This window comes from Pelodiscus sinensis, chromosome 2 (assembly GCF_052426305.1).
Source record: "Pelodiscus sinensis isolate ZL-2025 chromosome 2, ASM5242630v1, whole genome shotgun sequence".
Lineage (NCBI taxonomy): Eukaryota > Metazoa > Chordata > Testudines > Trionychidae > Pelodiscus > Pelodiscus sinensis.
The window spans coordinates 3,290,499-3,310,466 of NC_143053.1; the positions used below are offsets into that span (position 1 = coordinate 3,290,499).

Sequence of the window (19,968 nt, forward strand, 5' to 3'; positions counted from 1 at the left end):
TGGGGATTACTCCAGAATTAACCCTGGGCCACAAGGCAGAGATTCGTGCGATGCTGAAGCGACACTCAGATGTGCTCTCAACAGAGCCTGGCCGGATCACTAAGGTTAAGCACCACATAATGACAGTGGTATAAGAGTGAATGCTAGGCCCTACCGAATCCCAGAAGCAAAGCGAAAAGAGGTGCGAAAAGAAGTAAGAAAAATGCTGGAACTGGGCATCATTGAGGAGTCCCACAGCCAATGGTCCAGCCCTGTTGTCTTAGTGCCTAAGCCTGACAACAGTCTCTGGTTGGTTGGTTGGTTGGTTGGTTGGTTTTTTTTTGCAATGATTTCCAGAAGTTGAATGAGGTGTCCAAGTTTGATGCATACCCCATGCCGCAAATAGATGAGCTTGTTGATCGGCTGGGAAAGGCTCATTTTTTGTCCACTCTCGACCTGACCAAGGGGTACTGGCAAATTCCTTTGGCCAGGCAAGCCAGAGAGAAAACAGCCTTTGCCACCCCCGAGGGCCTAGATCAGTACACTGTCCTCTCGTTTGGACTACCCAGGGCCCCTGCAACCTTCTAATGACTTATGGACAAACTGCTGCGCCCTCACCGTGCATATGCAGCTGCTTATCTCAATGTCGTCATCCAAACCCCGGTCTGGGACACACATTTGGAGAAGGTGGTGGCTGTACTGGACACCACGAGGGAAGCTGGCGTAACCACAAACACGGCAAAATGTGCAACGGGACTAGCAGAGGCCAAATACCTGCGGTACGTAGTAGGGAGGGGCTTAGTGAGGCCCCAATTGATAAAGTGGATGCAATACAGAACTGGCCCCGGCCTGTACAAAAGAAACAGGTCCAGGCTTTCTTGGGACTAGTGGGGTATTACCGGAGGTTTATCTCCAACTTTGCTTCCAGGGTGTGTCCCCTGACAAACTTAACAAAAGCCCGGGGCCCAGACATGGTGCAATGGAGCCCAGCTGCAAAAGATGCATTCAACGACTTAAAATCAGCCCTGTGCAGTGACCCAGGGCTCATAGCCCCAGATTTTGAGAGGGTGTTCCTAATAGTGACGCCTCTGAAGTTGGGTTGGGTGCAGTATGGTACCAAATGGCTGGGAGAGGTAGTACAGGATGCTCTTCTAAGTCAGAAGCTCCTTCCAAGGGAAAGAAACTATGCCATCATGGAGAAGGAGTGCCTTGCAGTGAAGTGGGCCATGGAGAGCCTACGATACTACCTGCTCGGACGACAATTCACCCTCGTCACAGACCACGTGCCCCTACAGTGAATGCACTGGAATAAAGACAGGAATGCAAGAGTAACGCGATGGTTCCTGTCCCTACAACCATTCCACTTCCAAGTGAGGCATAGGGCCGGAGCCAAGCATGGCAATGCCAACGGCCTATCAAGGGTGCACTGCCTGCCGTCCCAAGTAGCCCAACCCCATAGTGTTGAGCAGGGGAGAGGGATATGTGACAGAGCAGGTGAAAGGGCTTGGTGGAAGGGGAGAGAGGCAGCTTTTGCAGAGGGAACAGAAGCAATCCTGGCTAATTAGAGGAGCTGAGACAGGGCGGCTGCAAATCAATCCTGGCTAATTAGAGGAGATGAGACAGGGTGGCTGCAAATCAATTAAGGGCCAAGTGAAACTGATTGGGGCTACCACAAGGCCTCTTTAAAAACCCTCCTGGGGCCGGGGGAGAGAAGAGAAAGAGAGAGTTGAGAAGGAGTTTGGAGCATTGAAATGAAGTTTGGAGAGGGAAGGAAGAGTTTTGAGACAGAGAAAGACAACTGATAAGGAGACCGGAGGAGCCGAGCAGAACAGCATCGGCCCTGCTAAAGGCTTCAGGGAGACGACAGAGGGGCAAACACCAAACCAAGGCGAGTGAGTCTTATACCATGATTCCTAAACTGTGGGACATGGGGCTGACCAGGGGCCCAGGAGTGGGACTGACCCTGCCACGCTGCAGAGCACGGGGAAACAACTCACATGGGGTTGCGCCTGCCACCGTTAGCCACAGAGTTGCCCACGTGGATCTGGGCCCCTTTTAGTCTCTCCGCACAGCATTCTTCTTCCCTGTTCTTCACGATCACCAAGGAGACGGAACGCCGGCTGCCCAAGTCCACGCTCCACCACGGCTCTGTGTCGAACCTGGTGTGGCTGCAGGAGCTTTGATCATACGCCCCTTCACGGTTTCCATCCACGGCCCTTCCTGGCACAGCTTCTCCAGTAAAGTCCCTGATTGTGGACGACTGCATGGCCGGACGTCTGAGCGCCAAGTTCTGAGCTGGAATCAAAAGGTGAGAAGATGCAGGGGGGCCCCTCTCACACATGACAGAACCACTTCCCAGCAGTGACCACAAACCAGGAGCCGCGTGAGAGCCAGGCTCACAGAGGGGGCAGTTGGGGTCTTCGGACAGCAGGGTGGTGCTGGGGACTCAGCCCAGAGAGACTCTCTCTCAGCCACCACCTCCCACATTGGAGCAGAAGAGTCTGGGGTATAAACACAAAACACAACAGGTTTCCAGTCACATTCTGCCGGCTCCTCACCCCCTGGCGGTGGGGCACAGCCCTGAGATAGAACCTCGACCTCACACAGGGTCAGATACTCCTCCCTGTCTGGGATGACGATGGTGACATAATGACCCTCCAAGCCTCTGCAGCAGACAGTGTTGAGAGATCCAGGTCTGATGTTGGTGATGGTCCCGCAGCTAAAGAAAAGAGCAGAAGCCATGGAGGCAAAACAAGTTAGATGTACTCAAATGCACAGTGCCTGGTGAAATCCACCCCATAGTACCTAAGGAACTAGCTGAGGCAGTCTCAGAACTATTACTGATTTTATAGAGAACTCAAGAAGGATGGATGCAGTCCCAGAGTACCTGAGACGGGCAAACCTTGTACCTGTCATTGAAACAGGGAACAAAAACGGATGTGGCTAATTCTAGACCAATCCACACAACTTTGATACCTCAGAAGAGGCTAGGACAAATTATCGAACAGTGTGAAAATAGTGCGAGGATAATAGTGCTAGGTCACAGCTGATGGGGATTTGTGAAGCACAAAACATGCCGTGTCTGGTGAATGTTCTTCTTTCACAGACTAACTGGCCTAATGGATGGGGGGAAGCCAGAGACGTGAGAGGTTTTGATGTTAGGAAGATTTTTGACAGAATCCCACGACACTCGTCTCATAAGCAAATTAGGGAAAGAGCATCTAGATGAAATTACTATCCGGAGGATTCAAACCTCTTTGAAAAAACACACACAAGGAGTAGTTGACAATAGAACATAAGAACGGCCGTACTGGGTCAGACCAAAGGTCCATCTAGCCCAGTATCCTGTCTGCCGACAATGGCCAGCACCAGATGCCCCAGAGAGGGTGGACCGAAGACAATGATCAAGCGATTTGTCTCCTGCCATCCCTCTACAGCCTCTGACAAACAGAGACCAAGGACACCATTTTATCCCCTGGCTAATAGCCTTTTATGGACCTAACCTCCATGAAATTATCTAGCTTCTCTTTAAACTATTATAGTCCTAGCCTTCACAGCCTCCTCTGGCAAGGAGTTCCACAGGTTGACTACACGCTGTGTGAAGAAGAACTTCCTTTTATTAGTTTTAAACCTGCTACCCATTAATTTAATTTGGTGTCCTCAAGTTCTTCTATTTAGGGAACTAATAAATAACTTTTCTTTATTGGCCCTCTCCACACCACTCATGATTTTATATACCTCTATCATATCCCCCCTCAGTCTCCTCTTTTCTAAACTGAAAAGTCCCAGTCGCTTTAACCTCTCCTCATATGGGACCCGTTCCAAACCCCTAATCATTTTAGTTGCCCTTTTCTGAACCCTTTCCAAGGCCAAAATATCTTTTTTGAGGTGCAGAGACCACATCTGTACACAGTATTCAAGATGTGGGCATACCATAGTTTTATACAGGGGCAGTAAGATATTCTGGGTCTTATTTTCTCTCCCTTTTTTAATAATAGTTGATGGACAAATTGAGGGCATGTGTCTCGAAGGGCTTCGGAGGGGAGTGTCCTGCATTGGTGATTGTTCTATATTTTCGCTAATGACTTGGACATAGGAACACAGAAGATAGTTATAAAAGCTGCAGTGAAAACTGCTCTGGGAGCTGAAAGAACACGGGGGGAAAGGAGGAGAGTTCAAAATGATGCTGACAGTGGAGAATTGACCTGAAATCCTGTAGGGGTTAATCATGGAAGAACTTTGTACATGCCGAGCATAGGGGTAGTAAGGCACGTATTCCTCCCTTCCCCTATATCTGATGAGCCAGAAGCAAGCCTCCAGGAACATACACTATTTAAGATAAGCCCCCCTTGTGGGCAGGCTGGGGCGAATGTCACTCAGGGATGTCGTCAGGGCAGGGTTGTGTGTAAGACGTGGGCAGCAACTTACCCACTTTACTTGGCCCAGGGGAGGACTCAGCCTGAGCACCGTGTCCTGCTTCCCACCCAGCACTTTAAATGTGGGGAAATGGGAGCGACTCTAACGGGCAGCTGCCGAAACGACAAGCTGGCCTCAAGGACCAGGCTGTGCCAAGGCTGTCCCCCACTCTTGCACTCCGAATTCAGGCAGTGGGGGTCCGCAAGAGAGCTTTAAAACCTCGCCTCTACTGACACTGGTTACAAAACTTCCCCCAGAATCCTAATACATAGATTTGGGGGAATTTGCTGCCATCATCAAGTGCTTTTTGATCTCTAAAAAAACAGGGGCAAACACTTGAAACCATCCACAGGGGCACCCCAAGCTTGTTCACCCCAAAAGAGCTTGAAAAAGGAAAGAGAAAAACAAGCTGCAGTCTCTAGTGCTTCCCCTCCCCATTTACCATCTAAGCTTTGTGCCGAGACTTTTATCTGCTGTTTTAATTTGTTTCCCTTGGTTGCTCTGTACATCTAGCAACCCAGTCTGCTTTCTCAAGTTAATCTTTCGTTTTGTAATAAAAATCCCTTCTTTTAAGGTGAGGATTTGATTCTTGTTACCTGGCAGGTCTGTCTGTGTCAAAAGATACCATTGAGACTTGGTTGCTACATGTTACAGAGCAACCAAGGAAAACAAACTTAGAAAACAGAGAAAAGTCTCAGCACAAAGCTTAGATGATAGTAAATAGGGAGGGGAGGCATAGATTCACACAGAGTAGTTCAAACCAAACCACAAAAAATATATACACGAAAACTTTTTAAAAAGACAATCTTTCTAAAAGCACACCAAAAGAGTAAAACTAAAGTTTTCAGCTACCCATTTAGGAGAAAGATTGGATGGCTAAGTACGATTCAAGGTAGCTGCTAACTGTTACCCATCCAATCTTTCTCCTAAATGGGTAGCTGAAAACTTTAGTTTTACTCTTCTGGTGCACTTTTAGAAAGAATGTCTTTTTTAAAAGTTTATTTTTATGTGTGTGTGTGTGTGTGTGTGTGTGTGTGTGTGTGTGTGTGTGTGTGTGTGTCTTTGGTCTGAAATGTAGTGTGTTTCCATTAAAAAATGAGAGAAAAACGCTGGCTGGATTTGATCCGACAGCATTTTAAAAAATTGTTCAAAAACAGCACTTGACTTCTCAGGGCAGTCTTGGGGCTGCTCTTCCCCTCCCTGGCTCTTGGGTTACTGTTATGCTCATTCTGGGCTGCTGTCTGCCCAGCTCTGGAGCTACTGCTACCTGAGCTCTAGAGCTGCTGTCACCCAAGTCTGGGCTGTGCCCCAGCTCTGAAGCTATTGTCACAATGGCTCTGCAGCTGCCCAACCCGTTCTGGGGCTCTTTTCCCTCTCTCCCCAGAGCTGCTGTTCCCCCAGCTTCACTCTCCTACACAAAGAAAGCAGGCAGGGAACCTACATTCAATTCAGATTTCAACCCTCTATCTTGATTGGTTCTCCTGGCCCCTTGACCAACACCTTTGCTAGGTATCTGAGTTAACCCCTTAGTCACCAGGTGCTGGTCAGCACTCCTCCTATTCATGACAATCTTAAAGACCTTAGGCGGGTGTAGTCTGGAGAAGAGAAGGCAGATGGGGGCATGGTTTCAGTCTTCACACAAGTCACAGGGTGGGTCACTGGGCAGCTGGCCTCTGCGGAGGTCGAGCACCTAGTTTCCCCCACTCTCTTCCCCGCAACAACCTCCGCTATGGAGATGGAGCCAACCCAGATCCACTGGGCATCATTAATTCCCTAAATGGCTGGGGGCTGCCAATTAGCTATGTGGCTCCTGGCACTAGGGCAGGGCTGTGGGGCTCAGTCGGACGCACAGATCACAGAGGAAGCTCCTAGCACTGCAGGGCTCAGGGCAGCCGCTCAGGGAGTGCCCCTCAAAAGGCAATCTAGGAGAGGGGTCCGAGAGGGAAGAGGCTCCAAAGGGGGAGCTACGAGTCCCAAGCCCCTGTGAGGGAGCTGCTCCCAGCAGAAATCCCTCCCCAGACAGCGGCAGGTGCTCCCGATCACACAGTAATGCCATGCGGCTCTGGAGAGCAGCTGCCGTGATTTGCGCCCTGGTTTAGAGTGACTTGGGGGGGAGGGAGGGATGGTCCCGGGGGGTGGCTTCCTGCCCTGCTTTTCTGTGTATCTGCATGGGGAGAATGGACACTGTAAGAGATGCTGCAAGTCCAGCAGTCCCCCCCTACAGCCCCATTCAGACAGGAACTACCCGGGCTCACATTGCTATCAGCAAGGGCTGTTCCCCTAACACTAATTGCTGGGGGACATGGTGGATTCTCCTTCCCCTGGAGCCCTTCGGTCAAGGCCGGACACCTGTCGAACAGACACGCTGGAGCTCACAGAGATTGCGGGCTCAGCACAGAATCACTGTGTGAGGGTCCCTGGCCCGTGTCACACGGCAGCTCACATCAGGGGCTGGGGAAGGTCCCTCCAGGCCTCAGGAGTCTCTGGAGCCAGGAACATCAGTTCCCGGGGACCCGGGTGCGAGGATTCAGGAGAACGGCGGTGAGGGCAGAGACAGAACACACAGGGGCTGGAGAGCGACGGCTCCACCCTGCACGGCCCAGCAGGGGGCGCTGTGCTCAGTGCCATGCAATTCCCTTCCCGCCCAGAGCTCAGATCACCACTGCCGGGGCGCAGCTAGGAGGGGAAATCTGGGCGGGGCCTGACCTTCAGGTGGGGGGGCCATGCTGGGAGGCGCGGGAAGGGGACAGGAGGGAGGAGGGCGGCTCCCTCCCCACTTCCACCTGCCCCTTGCTGCTCAGCAGGCACAGGAGGAGTGAAAATACAGTGAGTGCTCAGCACCCCCAGACGCCTCCCCGACCATCTGCATCCCTCCCACTCATTGCTCCCCCGCCCTCTGCTCTCAGCTCTTCTGCGGCATGCAGAGGGTGCTGGAGGGGAGGGGATGGCTCATGGGGTGAATATCATAATGTGGGGGGGAGGGCTGAATCTACCCACATCACTTGGTGTTGCCTTGCCTACACTGTGCACCCAGAAGGGCCTGAGCTCCCAATCCCTTCCTGCTCTACGTGGCCTAGGCTGCAGCTGATGCCACCAGATGACCTGCCACATGGGACTTGGGCAGGCAGGTGCCTGCCCAGGAATCAGGATTGGAGGTGCTGAGGCCATGGGAGCTGGCTGATGAGGTGGGATGTTCTGAGCTGTGGCAGGGGAGGGGACGAAAGAGGAGGGGTGAGTCCTCAGGCAGAGGGGGAGGAGCCTGGGGCTAACCTCCCCCAATAGCCAGTTCACCTGCTGCCCCTGAGGAGGAGCAGGAGCACAGAGTCGATGGAGGGAGGAGGGGGGGTACCAGTCCAGGGAAAGGGGAGAAAGGGGGCAGGAATGGAATGTTACAGGCAGGGGCGGAGTCAAAGAGGGGATGAGCCGTAGATTGGAAGGGGCATCATGCACCCCTGGCAACTCAGAAACATGGTGCCCCCCCCACTTGCACGACAGTTCCAATTTGGGGTTTGCCTGGAAGCCAAGCGGAAGCCAACCCACCCAGGCTCACCCATAGCTATGTGCCTGCACCCTAGCAAAGCACCCACAGCCTCAGGCAGCTCATCTCACTGCCAACAATGGGGAAGCAACTCACAGGGGGTTGTCCTTGCCATGGTTGGCCAGGGAGTCTCCCACGTGGATCTGGGCCCCCTTCAGCCTCTCCCAACAGCACTCGTCTTCCCTGTTCTTCACGATCACCATGGAGACGGAATGCCGGCCGCCCAAGTCCACTTTCCACCACGGCTCATTTTCGAGCTTGGTGAGGCTGCAGGAGCCTTGTTTATAATTCCCATCACGGTTTCCGTCCACGGCCCTTCCAGGCTCGGCTTTTCCAGTGTCATCCTTGTGCGTGGACGACTGAGTGGCCGGACGTCCCAGCGCCAAGTTCTGAGCTGGAATCAGAGAGTGAGAGGAGGGGAGGTGGGACGTGCCCATTGGCGGGACACAGTATGGGGGAGAGAACGGGATGAGCTCCAGAAGCCCTTTCTCCCGCAACAGAGCCAGAGGTGCTTCCTGGCAGTGACACGCAAACCGGGCACCATGTGAGAGCCAGGTTCACAGTGGGAGCTGGGACCCGGGGAATAGGAGTGAGGGGAGCAGGATGGTGCCGACAGCGAGTTGGTGCCTGGGTCTCAGCCCAGAGAAAACCTCTCTCAGCGCATTATGACCCATACCCCGCTGGCGCTGCTCCCCAAGGCAGGGATGGGGCTGTTCTGCCAGCTGCAGCTCACGCCCAGGGGAGCGGTGGGAAGGGAAGAGTCTCCCAGGGTTTCTGCTGCCTCACTAGGCAGAGGCTGGCGCAGAAGGGACTGGGGTATAACTTGAAAGGGAACAAGTTTCTATTCATATTGTGCCAGCTTCTTACCCCATGGGGGCTGGGAGCAGCCCTGAGACAGAACCTCGACCTCACACAGGGTCAGATACTCCGACCTGCCCGGGATGACGATGGTGACGTAGCGGCCCTCCAGCCCGTCGCAGCAGATGGTGCTGAGGGATCCGGGTCTGGTGTCGTTAATGGTCCCGCAGCTAAAGGAAAGAGAAGAAGCCAAGGAGACAAAACAAGGTAGATGTGTTCACACCCACAGCGCCTGGTGAGATTCACCCGACCGTACCTAAGGAACGGCTGAATCAAGCTCATAACTATTCATGTTTTTATAGAGAACTCATAAAGGTCTGGTGAGGTCTGAGAAGACTAGAGAAGGGCAATCATTGCACCCGTCTTCGAAAACGCGGAACAAAAAGGACATGGCAAATTCTAGACCAATCAGCCCAACTTCGATGTTTCAGAAGACACTGGAACAAAATATTGAACAGTTTGAAAGCACCTGGAGGATAATGTGATATTTCATAGCTAATGTAGATTTGTGAGGAACAAATCATGCAATACTTCTAGAATTACTTAGATGGGTGCACAACTGTTTTAAAAGAATGGGATGTAGGGAGTAGTTATCAACCAGCATTCAGTAACTAATGGGTTACACCCAGAACAGTGGTATCCAGGAAGTATTGGCAGGGAACCAGGACAGCCAATGGAAAGAAAGTGTGAGATCTGAATTGAAAGCAGGCGTGTGTCTGCTGCAGTTCTTTATAGTGGTTTTAAAGAGAAAAAGCTGAGTAAAGATGAAGTAAACCTTTGGAGATATGGAATGTCCAGTAATAGTCCTGTCTACAAAGGATGGAACCTGAGAACAAGAATCACAGAATCATAGCACACTAGAACTGGAAGAGCCCACGAGAAGTCACCAAGTCCAGTCCCCTACATTTATGGCAGGACAAATCACCATCTACATCCGTGTTTCTCAAACTGTGGGTTCCGACGCCCCGGGGGGTTGCGTGCAACTTAGAGGGGGAGTCGCAGTATCACAAAGTTTGAGAATCCCTGATCTACATCATCCCTGATAGATGTCTCTCAAACCTGTTCTGAAATATCTCCAGGGATGGAGATTCCCCAATCCCCCCTAAGCAACTTATTCCAGTGTTTCACCACCCTGACAGGTAGGAAGTTTTTCCTAATATCTAACCTAAGCCTCCCCTGCTTCAATTTAAGCCCATTGTTTCTTTTACTATTATCAGAAGCTACAGAGAACAATTTTTCTCCCTCCTTCTTGGGACACCCTTTTAGATACTTGAAAACCGCTCTCATGTCCCCTCTCAGTCTTCTCCTTCCAAACTAAACAAGCCCAATTCTTTCAGCCTTCCTTCATAGGTCAAGTTCTCTAGACCTTTAATCATTCTTGTTGCTCTTCTCTGGACCTTCTCCAATTTCTCCACATCTTTCTTGAAATGTGGTGCCCAGAACTGGACATAAGACTCCAACTGAGGCCTAATCAGCGCAGAGTAGAGCGGAAGAATGACTTCTTGGGTTTTGCTTACAACACACCTGTTAATGCATCCCAAAATCAGGTTTGCTTTTTTTTATAAAAGTGTCATACCCCTGCCAGCTTGATATAATCTAAAAACGTAATAAGCATACTCTCTATGTCAATATCTATATCGTTGATGAAGATATTGAATAGAACCAGTCCCAAAACAGACGCCTCTGGAACCCCACTTGTTATGCCCTTCCAGCATGAATGTGAACCATTAATAACTATTCTTTGAGAACAGTTATACTGCCTGTTATTCACCCACCTTATAGTAGCCCCATCTAAGTTGTATTTGCCTAGTTTATTGATAAGAAGGTTATGTGAGACCATATCAAATGCCTTACTAAAGTCTAGGTATACCATGTCCATCGCTTTTCCCTTATCTACAAGACTTGTTATCCTATTAAAGAAAGCTACCAGATTGGTTTGACGTGATTTGTTCTTTATAAATCCATGTTGGCTGTTACATATTACCTTATTTTCTTCTAGATATTTGCAGATGAATTCCTTAATTACTTTCTCCATTATCATCAACTGACTGGTCTGTAGTTTCCTGGGTTGTTCTTATTTCCCACTTTACAGACAGGCACTAGATTTGACCTTTCCCTGTCTTCTGGAACCTCTCCCAACTTCCATGATTTTTTAAAGATGATAGCTAGAGGCTCAGATACCTCCTCTATCAGCTCCTTGAGTATTCTAGGATACATTTCATCAGGTCCTGGTGACATGCAGACATCTGACTTTTCTAAGTGACTTTTACCTTGTTTATTTTATTTTATTTTATCTTCTAAACCGTTCCCCTTCCCACTAGCATTCACCATGTTAGGCAATCCTTCATCATCAGACTTCTTGGTAAAGACTGAAACAAAGAAGTCTTTAAACACCTCTGCCATTTCCAAGTTTCCTGTTATTGTTTCTCCTTCCTCACTGAGCAGTGAGCCTACCCTGTCCTTGGTCTTCCTCTTGCTTCTAATATATTTATAGAATACCTTCTTTTTACCCTTTATGTCTCTAACTAATTTGAGCTTGTTTTATGCCTTTGTCTTTCTAATCTTGCCCCTGCATACCTGTATTGTTTGTTTATATTCATCCTTTGTAATTTGACCTAATTTCCACTTTTTATATGACCCCTTTTTTATTTTTAGATCATGCAAGATCTCCTGGTTAAGCCAAGGTGTTTTTTGTCGTACTTTCTATCTTTCCTACACAGTGGAATAGTTTGCTCTTGGGCCTTTAATAATGTCCCTTTGAAAATCTGCCAACTCTTTTCAGTTGTTCCTCCTCTTTGTCTTGCTTCCCATGGGACCTTACCTACCAGCTCTTTAAGTTTACTGGAATCTGCCTTTCTGAAATCATTTGTCTCTATTTTGCTGTTCTCCCTTCTACCATATCTTAGAATCATGAACCCTATGATTTCATGATCACTTTCACCCAAGCTGCCTTCCACTTTCAAATTTTCAAGCAGTTCCTCCCTATTTGTTAAAATCAAATCTAGAACAGCATCCCCCCCTCCCCCTCCTAGTAGTTTTCTTAACCTGCTGGAATAAAAAAAGTGTCTTCTCTGCAATCCAAGAATTTGTTGGATAATCTGTGCTCTGCTGTGTTAGTTTTCCAGCATAGGTCTGGATAGTTGAAATCCCCCATCACCACCAAATCCTGCGCTTTGGATGATTTTGTTAGTTTTTTTTTTTTTAAGCCTCATTCACCTCTTCTGCCTAGGTAGGAGGTCTGTAGTAGCCCCCTAGCATGTGTGACAGAGCAGGGGTGATACAGCAGGGGAAAGAGCTTGATGGAAACTTGGAAATGGCGGAGATGCTCAATGACTTCTTTGTTTCGGTCTTCACCGAGAAGTCTGGAGGTGTGCCTAACGCAGTGAATACAAGCAGAGAGAGGGTAAGTTTAGAAGATAGGATACACAAAGAACAAGTTAAAAATCACTTAGGAAAGTTGGATGTCAGCAAGTCACAGGTCCTGATGAAATGCATCCCAGGATACTCAAGGAGCTGATAGAGGAGGTATCTGAGCCTTTAGCTATGATCTTTGAAAAATCATGGACGACAGGGGAGATTCCAGAAGACTGGAAAAGGGCATATATTGTGCCCATCTATAAAAAGGGGAATAAGAAAAACCCAGGAAACTACAGACCGGTCAGTTTAACATCTGTCCCAGGGAAGATAATGGAGCAGGTAATTAAGGAAATCATATGCAAACACCTGGAAGGTAATAAAGTGATAGGGAATAGCCAGCATGGGTTTGTGAAGAACAAGTCATGCCAAACTAATCTGATAGCTTTCTTTGATAGGATAACGAGCCTTGTGGATAAGGGAGAAGCGGTGGATGTCATATACCTAGACTTTAGTAAGGCATTTGATACGGTCTTGCATGATATTCTTATTGATAAACTAGGCAAATATAACTTAGATAGGGCCATGAGAAGGTGGGTGCATAATTGGCTGGATAACCGTAGTCAGAGAGTTGTTGTTAACGGTTCTAAATCCTGCTGGAAAGGGATAACAAGCGGAGTTCCGCAAGGGTCTGTTTTGGGACCCGTACTGTTCAATATCTTCATCAATGATGTAGATATTGGGATAGAGAGTACGCTTATTAAGTTTGCAGATGATACCAAACTGGGTGGGGTTGCAACTTCTTTGAGGATAGGGACATAATTCAAAATGACCGTAGCAAGTTAGAGAAATGGTCCGAGGTAAACAGGATGAGGTTTAATAAAGAGAAATGCAAAGTCCTCCACTTAGGAAGGAACAATCAGTTCCATACATACAAGATGGGAAGCGACTGTCTAGGAAGGAGCATGGCGGAAAGGGATCTAGGGGTCATAGTGGACCACAAGTTGAATATGAGTCAACAGTGTGATGCTGTTGCAAAAAAAGCAAATATGATTTCTAGGTTGTATCAACAGGTGTGTTGTAAGCAAAACTCGTGAAGTCATTCTGCCGCTCTACTCTGCACTAGTTAGGCCTCAGCTGGAGTACTGTGTCCAGTTCTGGGCGCCACATTTCAAGAAAGATGTGGAGAAATTGGAAAGGGTACAGAGAAGAGCGACAAGAATGATTAAAGGTTTAGAGAACATGACCTATGAAGCCAGGCTTCATGAACTGGGCTTGTTTAGTTTGGAAAAAAGAAGATTAAGGGGGGACATGATAGCGGTTTTCAAATATCTAAAAGGGTGTCACAAGGAGGAAGGAGAAAATTTGTTCCTCTTGGTTTCTGAGGACAGGACAAGGAGTAATGGGCTTAAAGTGCAGCAGGGGAGGTTTAGATTGGACATTAGGAAAAAATTCCTAACTGTCAGGGTGGTCAAATATTGGAATAAATTGCCAGGGGAGGTGGTGGAATCTCCCTCTCTGGAGATATTTAAGAACAGGTTAGATAGACATCTGTCAGGGATGGTGTAGACGGAGCTTGGTCCTGCCTTGAGGGCGGGGGGCTGGACTCGAAGACCTCTCGAGGTCCCTTCCAGTCCTAGTATTCTATGATTCTATGAAGGGGAAAGAGGCAGAGAGAGTCAGCAATCCTGGCTTATTAGGGGCAACAGAGGAGGGCTGCTGCAAAATCAATTAAGGCAGAGGTGAAAGTAATTGGGGCTGCCTGTGAGTGAGGGAAGTAGAGCTGAGAAGGAGTTTGGAGAGAGAAAAACATCGGAGGAGCTAAGAGAACAGAGTCAGCCTTGTTAAAGACGACAGGGAGACAACAAATCTCAAACCAAGGTGAGTGAGCCATATGCTGTGACTCCTAGACTGTGGGACAGTGGGCTGAACAGGGGTCAAGGGCTCAAGAGTGGGACTGACCCTGCCACACATGACATTACCCTTGTTTTTTTACCCCTTTATACCTAACCCAGAGACTCTCAACAAATCTGTCTCCTACATCCATCTACTCAGAAACGTGAGTAGATTGGGAATGTGTAGTGAGATGGGATCATGGTTTGGGTTTTGTTTTGTGAACTCTGTGTTGAACCCATTTCTTTCTCTTCCCCTCCGTCCCCATACTCTGTAACTGATGTTTAAAAGCAATTGTCTGTACTCTGATCTGTTTTCTCAGTTGCTTTTAACACCTAGCCACAAAGTCTGCTTTACCAAATACATCTTTGTTTTGTTAATGAAATCACCTGTTTGAAGACTATGATCTGATTCCTGTGTCCTACAAGGCAGGATGCACATGCCTGAGACGTCAGTTATTTGAAATTACTCTCCTGAGGGAGGGTAAAAGTTTGGGGGATCCTGTGGGAAGAAATTTCCAACTGAGTCTTCCTAGGTTTGGAAAAGGGGTTTGCACTTGGGTGGTGGCAGCATCCCACCCACAGTCAGGGAATCTGCGACCTTGGGGAGTTTTTAAGAAGATGCCTCTAGAGGCAGAGTCTTTTTAAAGTCTCTTGCGGACCCTCCACCTTCTGCACTCGAAGTGCCAGAGTGGGGAACATGCTTGATTTGGTGACAGCACTGGTGGAACAATTGTGAACCAAGGGATACTTCCCTCCCCCTCCTTTTGCCTGTTTGGAAGATTTATGATTGTTTTGTGTTGCTGTCTGAGGGGTGAAAGGCAGGCAGAGGGCTCCACCTGCAAAGCCAGAGACCAAACCAAACATTGGGTTTTTTTCTAGCTTTTTGGGCAGCTGGATGCCTAGACTAGAGTAGGGCAGGGAACCAGCCCAGTGCATGCATTTGCAGTCTGACAGGGTGGCCCTGGAGCAACCAACCTTTCAAAGCAGCACACCAAGGCAGAAACGGCCCGAGATCAGGGTGAGATGCTCACCCACCGGGCAGACCTGTATAGCGAGGGTCCGGGGAGAAGGGTGTCCATAAGGGGCCAGGAGATGATAGTGATGCCCTTCCCCTCCCATATCACAGACAGAAAGGTGTGAAGAGGTCTCTAAGGGCATGTCTATAGTAGGAAATTATTTTGAAATATCTACATTTGAAATAGCAACTCCTGAAATAACAACATTGAAATGGCGCGTCCACACTATAGTGAAGCCTCAAACTTAGTCCAAGGCAGCCTCCCTTAATGTGGACATGCTGTCTCGACTAAGAGCCCCAGGAAGCAAATTCAAATTACTTCAAATTACTCTGGGGGGGGGGTATGTCTACACTACCCCGCTAGTTCGAACTAGCGGGGTAATGTAGGCATACCGCACTTGCAAATGAAGCCCGGGATTTGAATTTCCCGGGCTTCATTTGCATAAGCGGGGAGCCGCCATTTTTAAAACCCCGCTGGTTCGAACCCCGTGCAGCACGGCTACACGGGGCACCAACTAGGTAGTTCGAACTAGGCTTCCTAGTTCGAACTACCGTTACTCCTCATGAAACGTTTCACGAGGAGTAACGGTAGTTCGAACTAGGAAGCCTAGTTCGAACTACCTAGTTGGTGCCCCGTGTAACCGTGCTGCACGGGGTTCGAACCAGCGGTGTTTTAAAAATGGCGGCTCCTCGCTATGCAAATGAAGCCCGGGAAATTCAAATCCCGGGCTTCATTTGCAAGTGCGGTATGCCTACATTACCCCGCTAGTTCGAACTAGGTGGGTAGTATAGACATACCTGGGAGTAGCTATTTTGAAATAGCAGCAACAAAGTGTCCACATTAATTCTATTTTGCAATAACTATTTCGAAATAAGTGTTATTCCCCGAGGAAAGCAGGAATACCTATTTTGAAATAACCAGCCCATTATTTCAAAATAACAGGCTTGGTAGTGTGGATACCCCATTATTTCAAAGTACAGGAGGTTACTTTGAAATAACTCACTAGTGTAGACCAGGGCTAAGGGAGGCAGACCGCTAACTAAAGAGGAGATGGAATTCCTCAGACTGATGAGGTGTTTGGACATGGAGGAGAGAGGAAAAAATGAATCACTTTGAGGCTGAGTAAAGGGAAGAGCTGAGGTGCTTTAAACAGGAGAAAGCTGAGAAGCCGGGCACTCGCGCTACACCAACTTACCACCCTGCTCCAACGAATGCTCCCCAATCCAAGAAATATTCAGTCTATAAAGTAGGAGAGGCTGCAGAGGGCTTCTTAGAGAATTTTGAAAGGGCCTTGGGTACAGCATCTCCACAGCTCAGTGGTGGAATGAAGGCTACAATTCAGTGGATGCTTAGCAGTTGAAATGCCTATAGAAAACATGAATGACTATGACTTATTTAAACCAAAGGACAGACTTAGGATGAGGCTCACCGTCGAACATGCCTGTTGCTGCTTCAGGTAACGAAGGTGGAAACCAGAGACAAGAAAGATAACTGGATAGCATCTAACTACATATTCCCTATCTATTCACACTTCTTATTCCCAGGTTCTATCCTTTGTAGATATTTTAGACATGAGTATTGCTGGACATTCCATGTTCATCTCCCAAGGTTTACTTAATCTTTCCACAGCTTTTTCTCACTTTTTTTCCATTGGCTCTCCTGGCTTCCTGCCAGCACTTGCTGGATAGCCACTGTTCTGGGTTTAACCCATTAGTTGCTGAATGCTGGAATGTCTAAAAAAGGGGAATTCCCCTCCATCCATCACAGTCCTACAATTCAGAGTTGGGTGGTCCTGGAGGCCAAGAGAAAATCTATGCTCCACCCAATCCCACCTATGGTTATGCCTGTGCACCATCAACACAGCACTCAGACTCAGGCAGCTCAGAAGAGAAGACTGGCAATGAGACCTAATCCTTGTGCCTGAGCTGGAAGGGCTCATCTTGCTGCAGGCAATGGAGAAGCAACTTACATGGGGTTGTCCTTGCCATGGTTCACTATGGAGTCCCCCACGTGGATCTCGGCACCCTTCAATCTCACTCCACAACACTTGTTTTCCCCATGCTTCACGATCACCATGGAGACAGAATATCGCCTCCCCAAGTCCACGTTCCACCATGGCTCTCTTATGAGAGTGGTGTGGCTGCAGGAGCCAACTTCAAACTTCCCATCACGGTTTCCATCCACGGCTCTTCCAGGCACAGCTTGTCCAGTCTTGTCCAGTAATGTGGATGACTGATTGGCCGGACGCCCCAGCGCCAAGTTCTGAGCTGGAATCAGAGGGTGAGCAGAAAGGAGGTGAGATGTGTCAATCATCAGGGGAGGAGGGGCCCCTAGAAGCCCTTTCTCCCACACTTAAGAGCTGTTTCCTGATCATAGAATACTAGGACTGGAAGGGACCTCGAGAGGTCATCGAGTCCAGTCCCCTGCCCCCATGGCAGGACCAAATACTGTCTAGACCATCCCTAATGACACACAAACCAGGCACCACATGAGAGGCAGATTCACAGTAGGAACTTGGCCCCTAGACAGGAACAACAGAAGGCTGGTGCTGGGCTCTCAGCCCAGAGGGCCCTTCTCAGCCCACCTGTCCCATAGCTCACTGGCATGGGGCATGATATTCACATGGGGCCCCTCCCACCTACCCCTGACAGCTGCAGCCCATGCACAGTTCAGCAGTGGGAAGGGGCGATGTTCCCAGGGTTTCTGCTGTCTCGCTAGGCAGAGGCTGACGCACAGGGGACATGAAAGGGAACAGGTCTCCAGTCACATTGCTCTAGTTCCTCACCCCCTGGCGGTGGGGTACAGCCCTGAGAGAGAACCTCGACCTCACACAGGGACAGATACTCCTCCCTGCCCGGGATGACGATGGTGACGTAGCGGCCCTCCAGCCCGTCGCAGCAGATGGTGCTGAGGGATCCGGCAGTGGGGTCGGTGATGGTCCCGCAGCTAAAGGAAAGAGCAAATACCAAGAAGCCAAAACAAAATGGAAGAATTCAAACTCTCAGCGCCTGGTTAAATGACCCTGCAGCACTTAAGGGAGTATCTGGCCCAGTCTCATGGTACCACAGTAGTGAAAGCGATGGCCCAAACCTTTTCTATCGCTAGGCCCTGGGGCAGTTGCCTTCCTGGGCCCCCCCCATCAGCAGGTCGGGGCGAGTGTCACTCGGGGATGTCGTCAGGGCAGAGTTGTGTGTAAGACGTGGGCAGTGACTGACCCACTTTACTTGGCCCGGGAGAGGGCTCAGCTGGAGCACCGTGTCCTGCTTCCCACCCCGCACTTTAAATGTGGAAAATGGAATAGGCTCTAATGGGCAGCAGCCGAAATGACAAGCTGCCTCAGGGCACAGACGGAAGGATCTGGGTGGGTTTAGTCAGGAAGAGAAGGTTGACGGGAGTAGGATAACAGTCTTCAGACAGGCCACAGGGCAGTCACGGGGCAGCAGGCCCCTGAGGAGGTCAGGCGCCCAGCCTCCCTGCGACAGGCTCGCCTAAGGCAAAGGAGCCAGCCTAGCTCCACAGTGCACCATTAATTCTCTGCATGGATGGATGTCTACCAACTTCCTACATGGCATCTGGCACTAGGAAAGGGCTGTGAGGGCTCCACTGGATGCACAGAACACAGAGGACGCTCCTGAGGATTGCAGGTCTCAGGGCAGCTCCTTAGGGAGTGCCCCAGGCAAGACGACCTAGGAAAGGATTCCCTTGTCCAGGAGGGAAGAGACTACGAGTGCCAAGGGGGAGCTACGAGTGCCAAGCCCCAAGGGGGAGCTGCTCCCCGCAGAAATCCTTCCCCAGACAGTGGCAGGTGCCCCCAATCACACAGTAACGACATGTGACTCTGGAGAGCAGCTGCTGTGGTTTGTGCTCTGGTCTAGGGTGACTTCATCCTGCCTCAGCGTGGGGGTGTGTGTGGAAGGGATGGCCCCGGGGGTGGATTCCTGCCCTGCCCTTCTGTGTATCTGCATGGGGGGAAAGGACATGATAATAGAAGCAGCCTGCCCAGCAGTGTCCATCACAGCCTCATTCAGACAGGAAAAAACAGAATTGCAGAATCCCAGAACTACAGGATTAGAGGAGACCTCAGGGGTCATCGAGCCAATTCCCGGCCCACAGAAGGACCAACCCCAGCTCAATCACCCCAGCCAGGGCTTGCCAAGTCAGCTCAGAAACACCTCTCGCGGATGGAGATTCCACTCCCTCCCTGGCAAACTGTTCCCAGGGCTTCTCCATCCTTCTGGGGAAATAGTTTTTCCTAATATCCAACCTACCCCACCCTGACCACAATTAGAATGAGGAGCAGTGGATTACATCAACTGTCACCACTGAGAACAGCCTCTCTCCATCTTCTGTGCAATCCCCCTTCAGGAAGTTAAAGGCTGCTCTCAAATCCCCTCTCTCTCTTCACTCCTGAAGAGTAAATAAGCCCAAATCCCTCATGTGCTCCATCCCCCTCATCATTTTTGTTGCCTTCCACTGGACTTTCTCCAATGTATCCCCATTCTTGTAACGGGGCCCCCAAAATTGGATTCAATACTCTAGATGTGGCCTCACCAGCGTGGAATAAAGCGGAATAATCACTTCTCTAGATCTGCTGCCAATGCTCCACTAATGCATCCCAATATGCCGTTAGCCTGCTTGGCTACAAGGACACATGGTCGGCTCACATCCAGAGTCTCATCCTCTGCAATCCCCAGGTCCTTTTCTGCAAAACTGCTGCTTAGCCAGTCAGTCCCCCGCCTGTAGCAGTGATCGGGATTCTTCCACCCAAGGGCAGGACTCTGCACTTGTCCTTGTTGAACCTCCTCAGATTTCTTTTGGCCCAACCCTCCAACTTGTCTAGATCACTCTGGACCCTATCCCTGCCCTTCTACATGTCCACCTCTCCCCTCAGCTTAGTGTCATCTGCAAACTT

At 49.5% G+C, this 19,968-nt stretch overlaps 1 protein-coding gene across 2 annotated transcripts in view; it reads right to left on the reverse strand.

Annotated features, from left to right (window-relative positions):
- The window catches only part of LOC102447856 (uncharacterized), an 84,936-nt gene that overhangs the window by 50,503 nt on the left and 14,465 nt on the right, over positions 1–19,968 (reverse strand). For both annotated transcript variants that reach the window (XM_089776125.1, XM_089776124.1), the window contains exons 3-8: positions 17,842–18,002; positions 17,026–17,323; positions 8,801–8,961; positions 8,030–8,327; positions 2,538–2,698; positions 1,977–2,274 (exon numbers count right to left, since the gene is read on the reverse strand). In XM_089776125.1, coding sequence (XP_089632251.1) covers positions 1,977–2,274; positions 2,538–2,698; positions 8,030–8,327; positions 8,801–8,961; positions 17,026–17,323; positions 17,842–18,002 — 1,377 coding nt within the window. The remainder of the gene's footprint in view (positions 1–1,976; positions 2,275–2,537; positions 2,699–8,029; positions 8,328–8,800; positions 8,962–17,025; positions 17,324–17,841; positions 18,003–19,968) is intronic.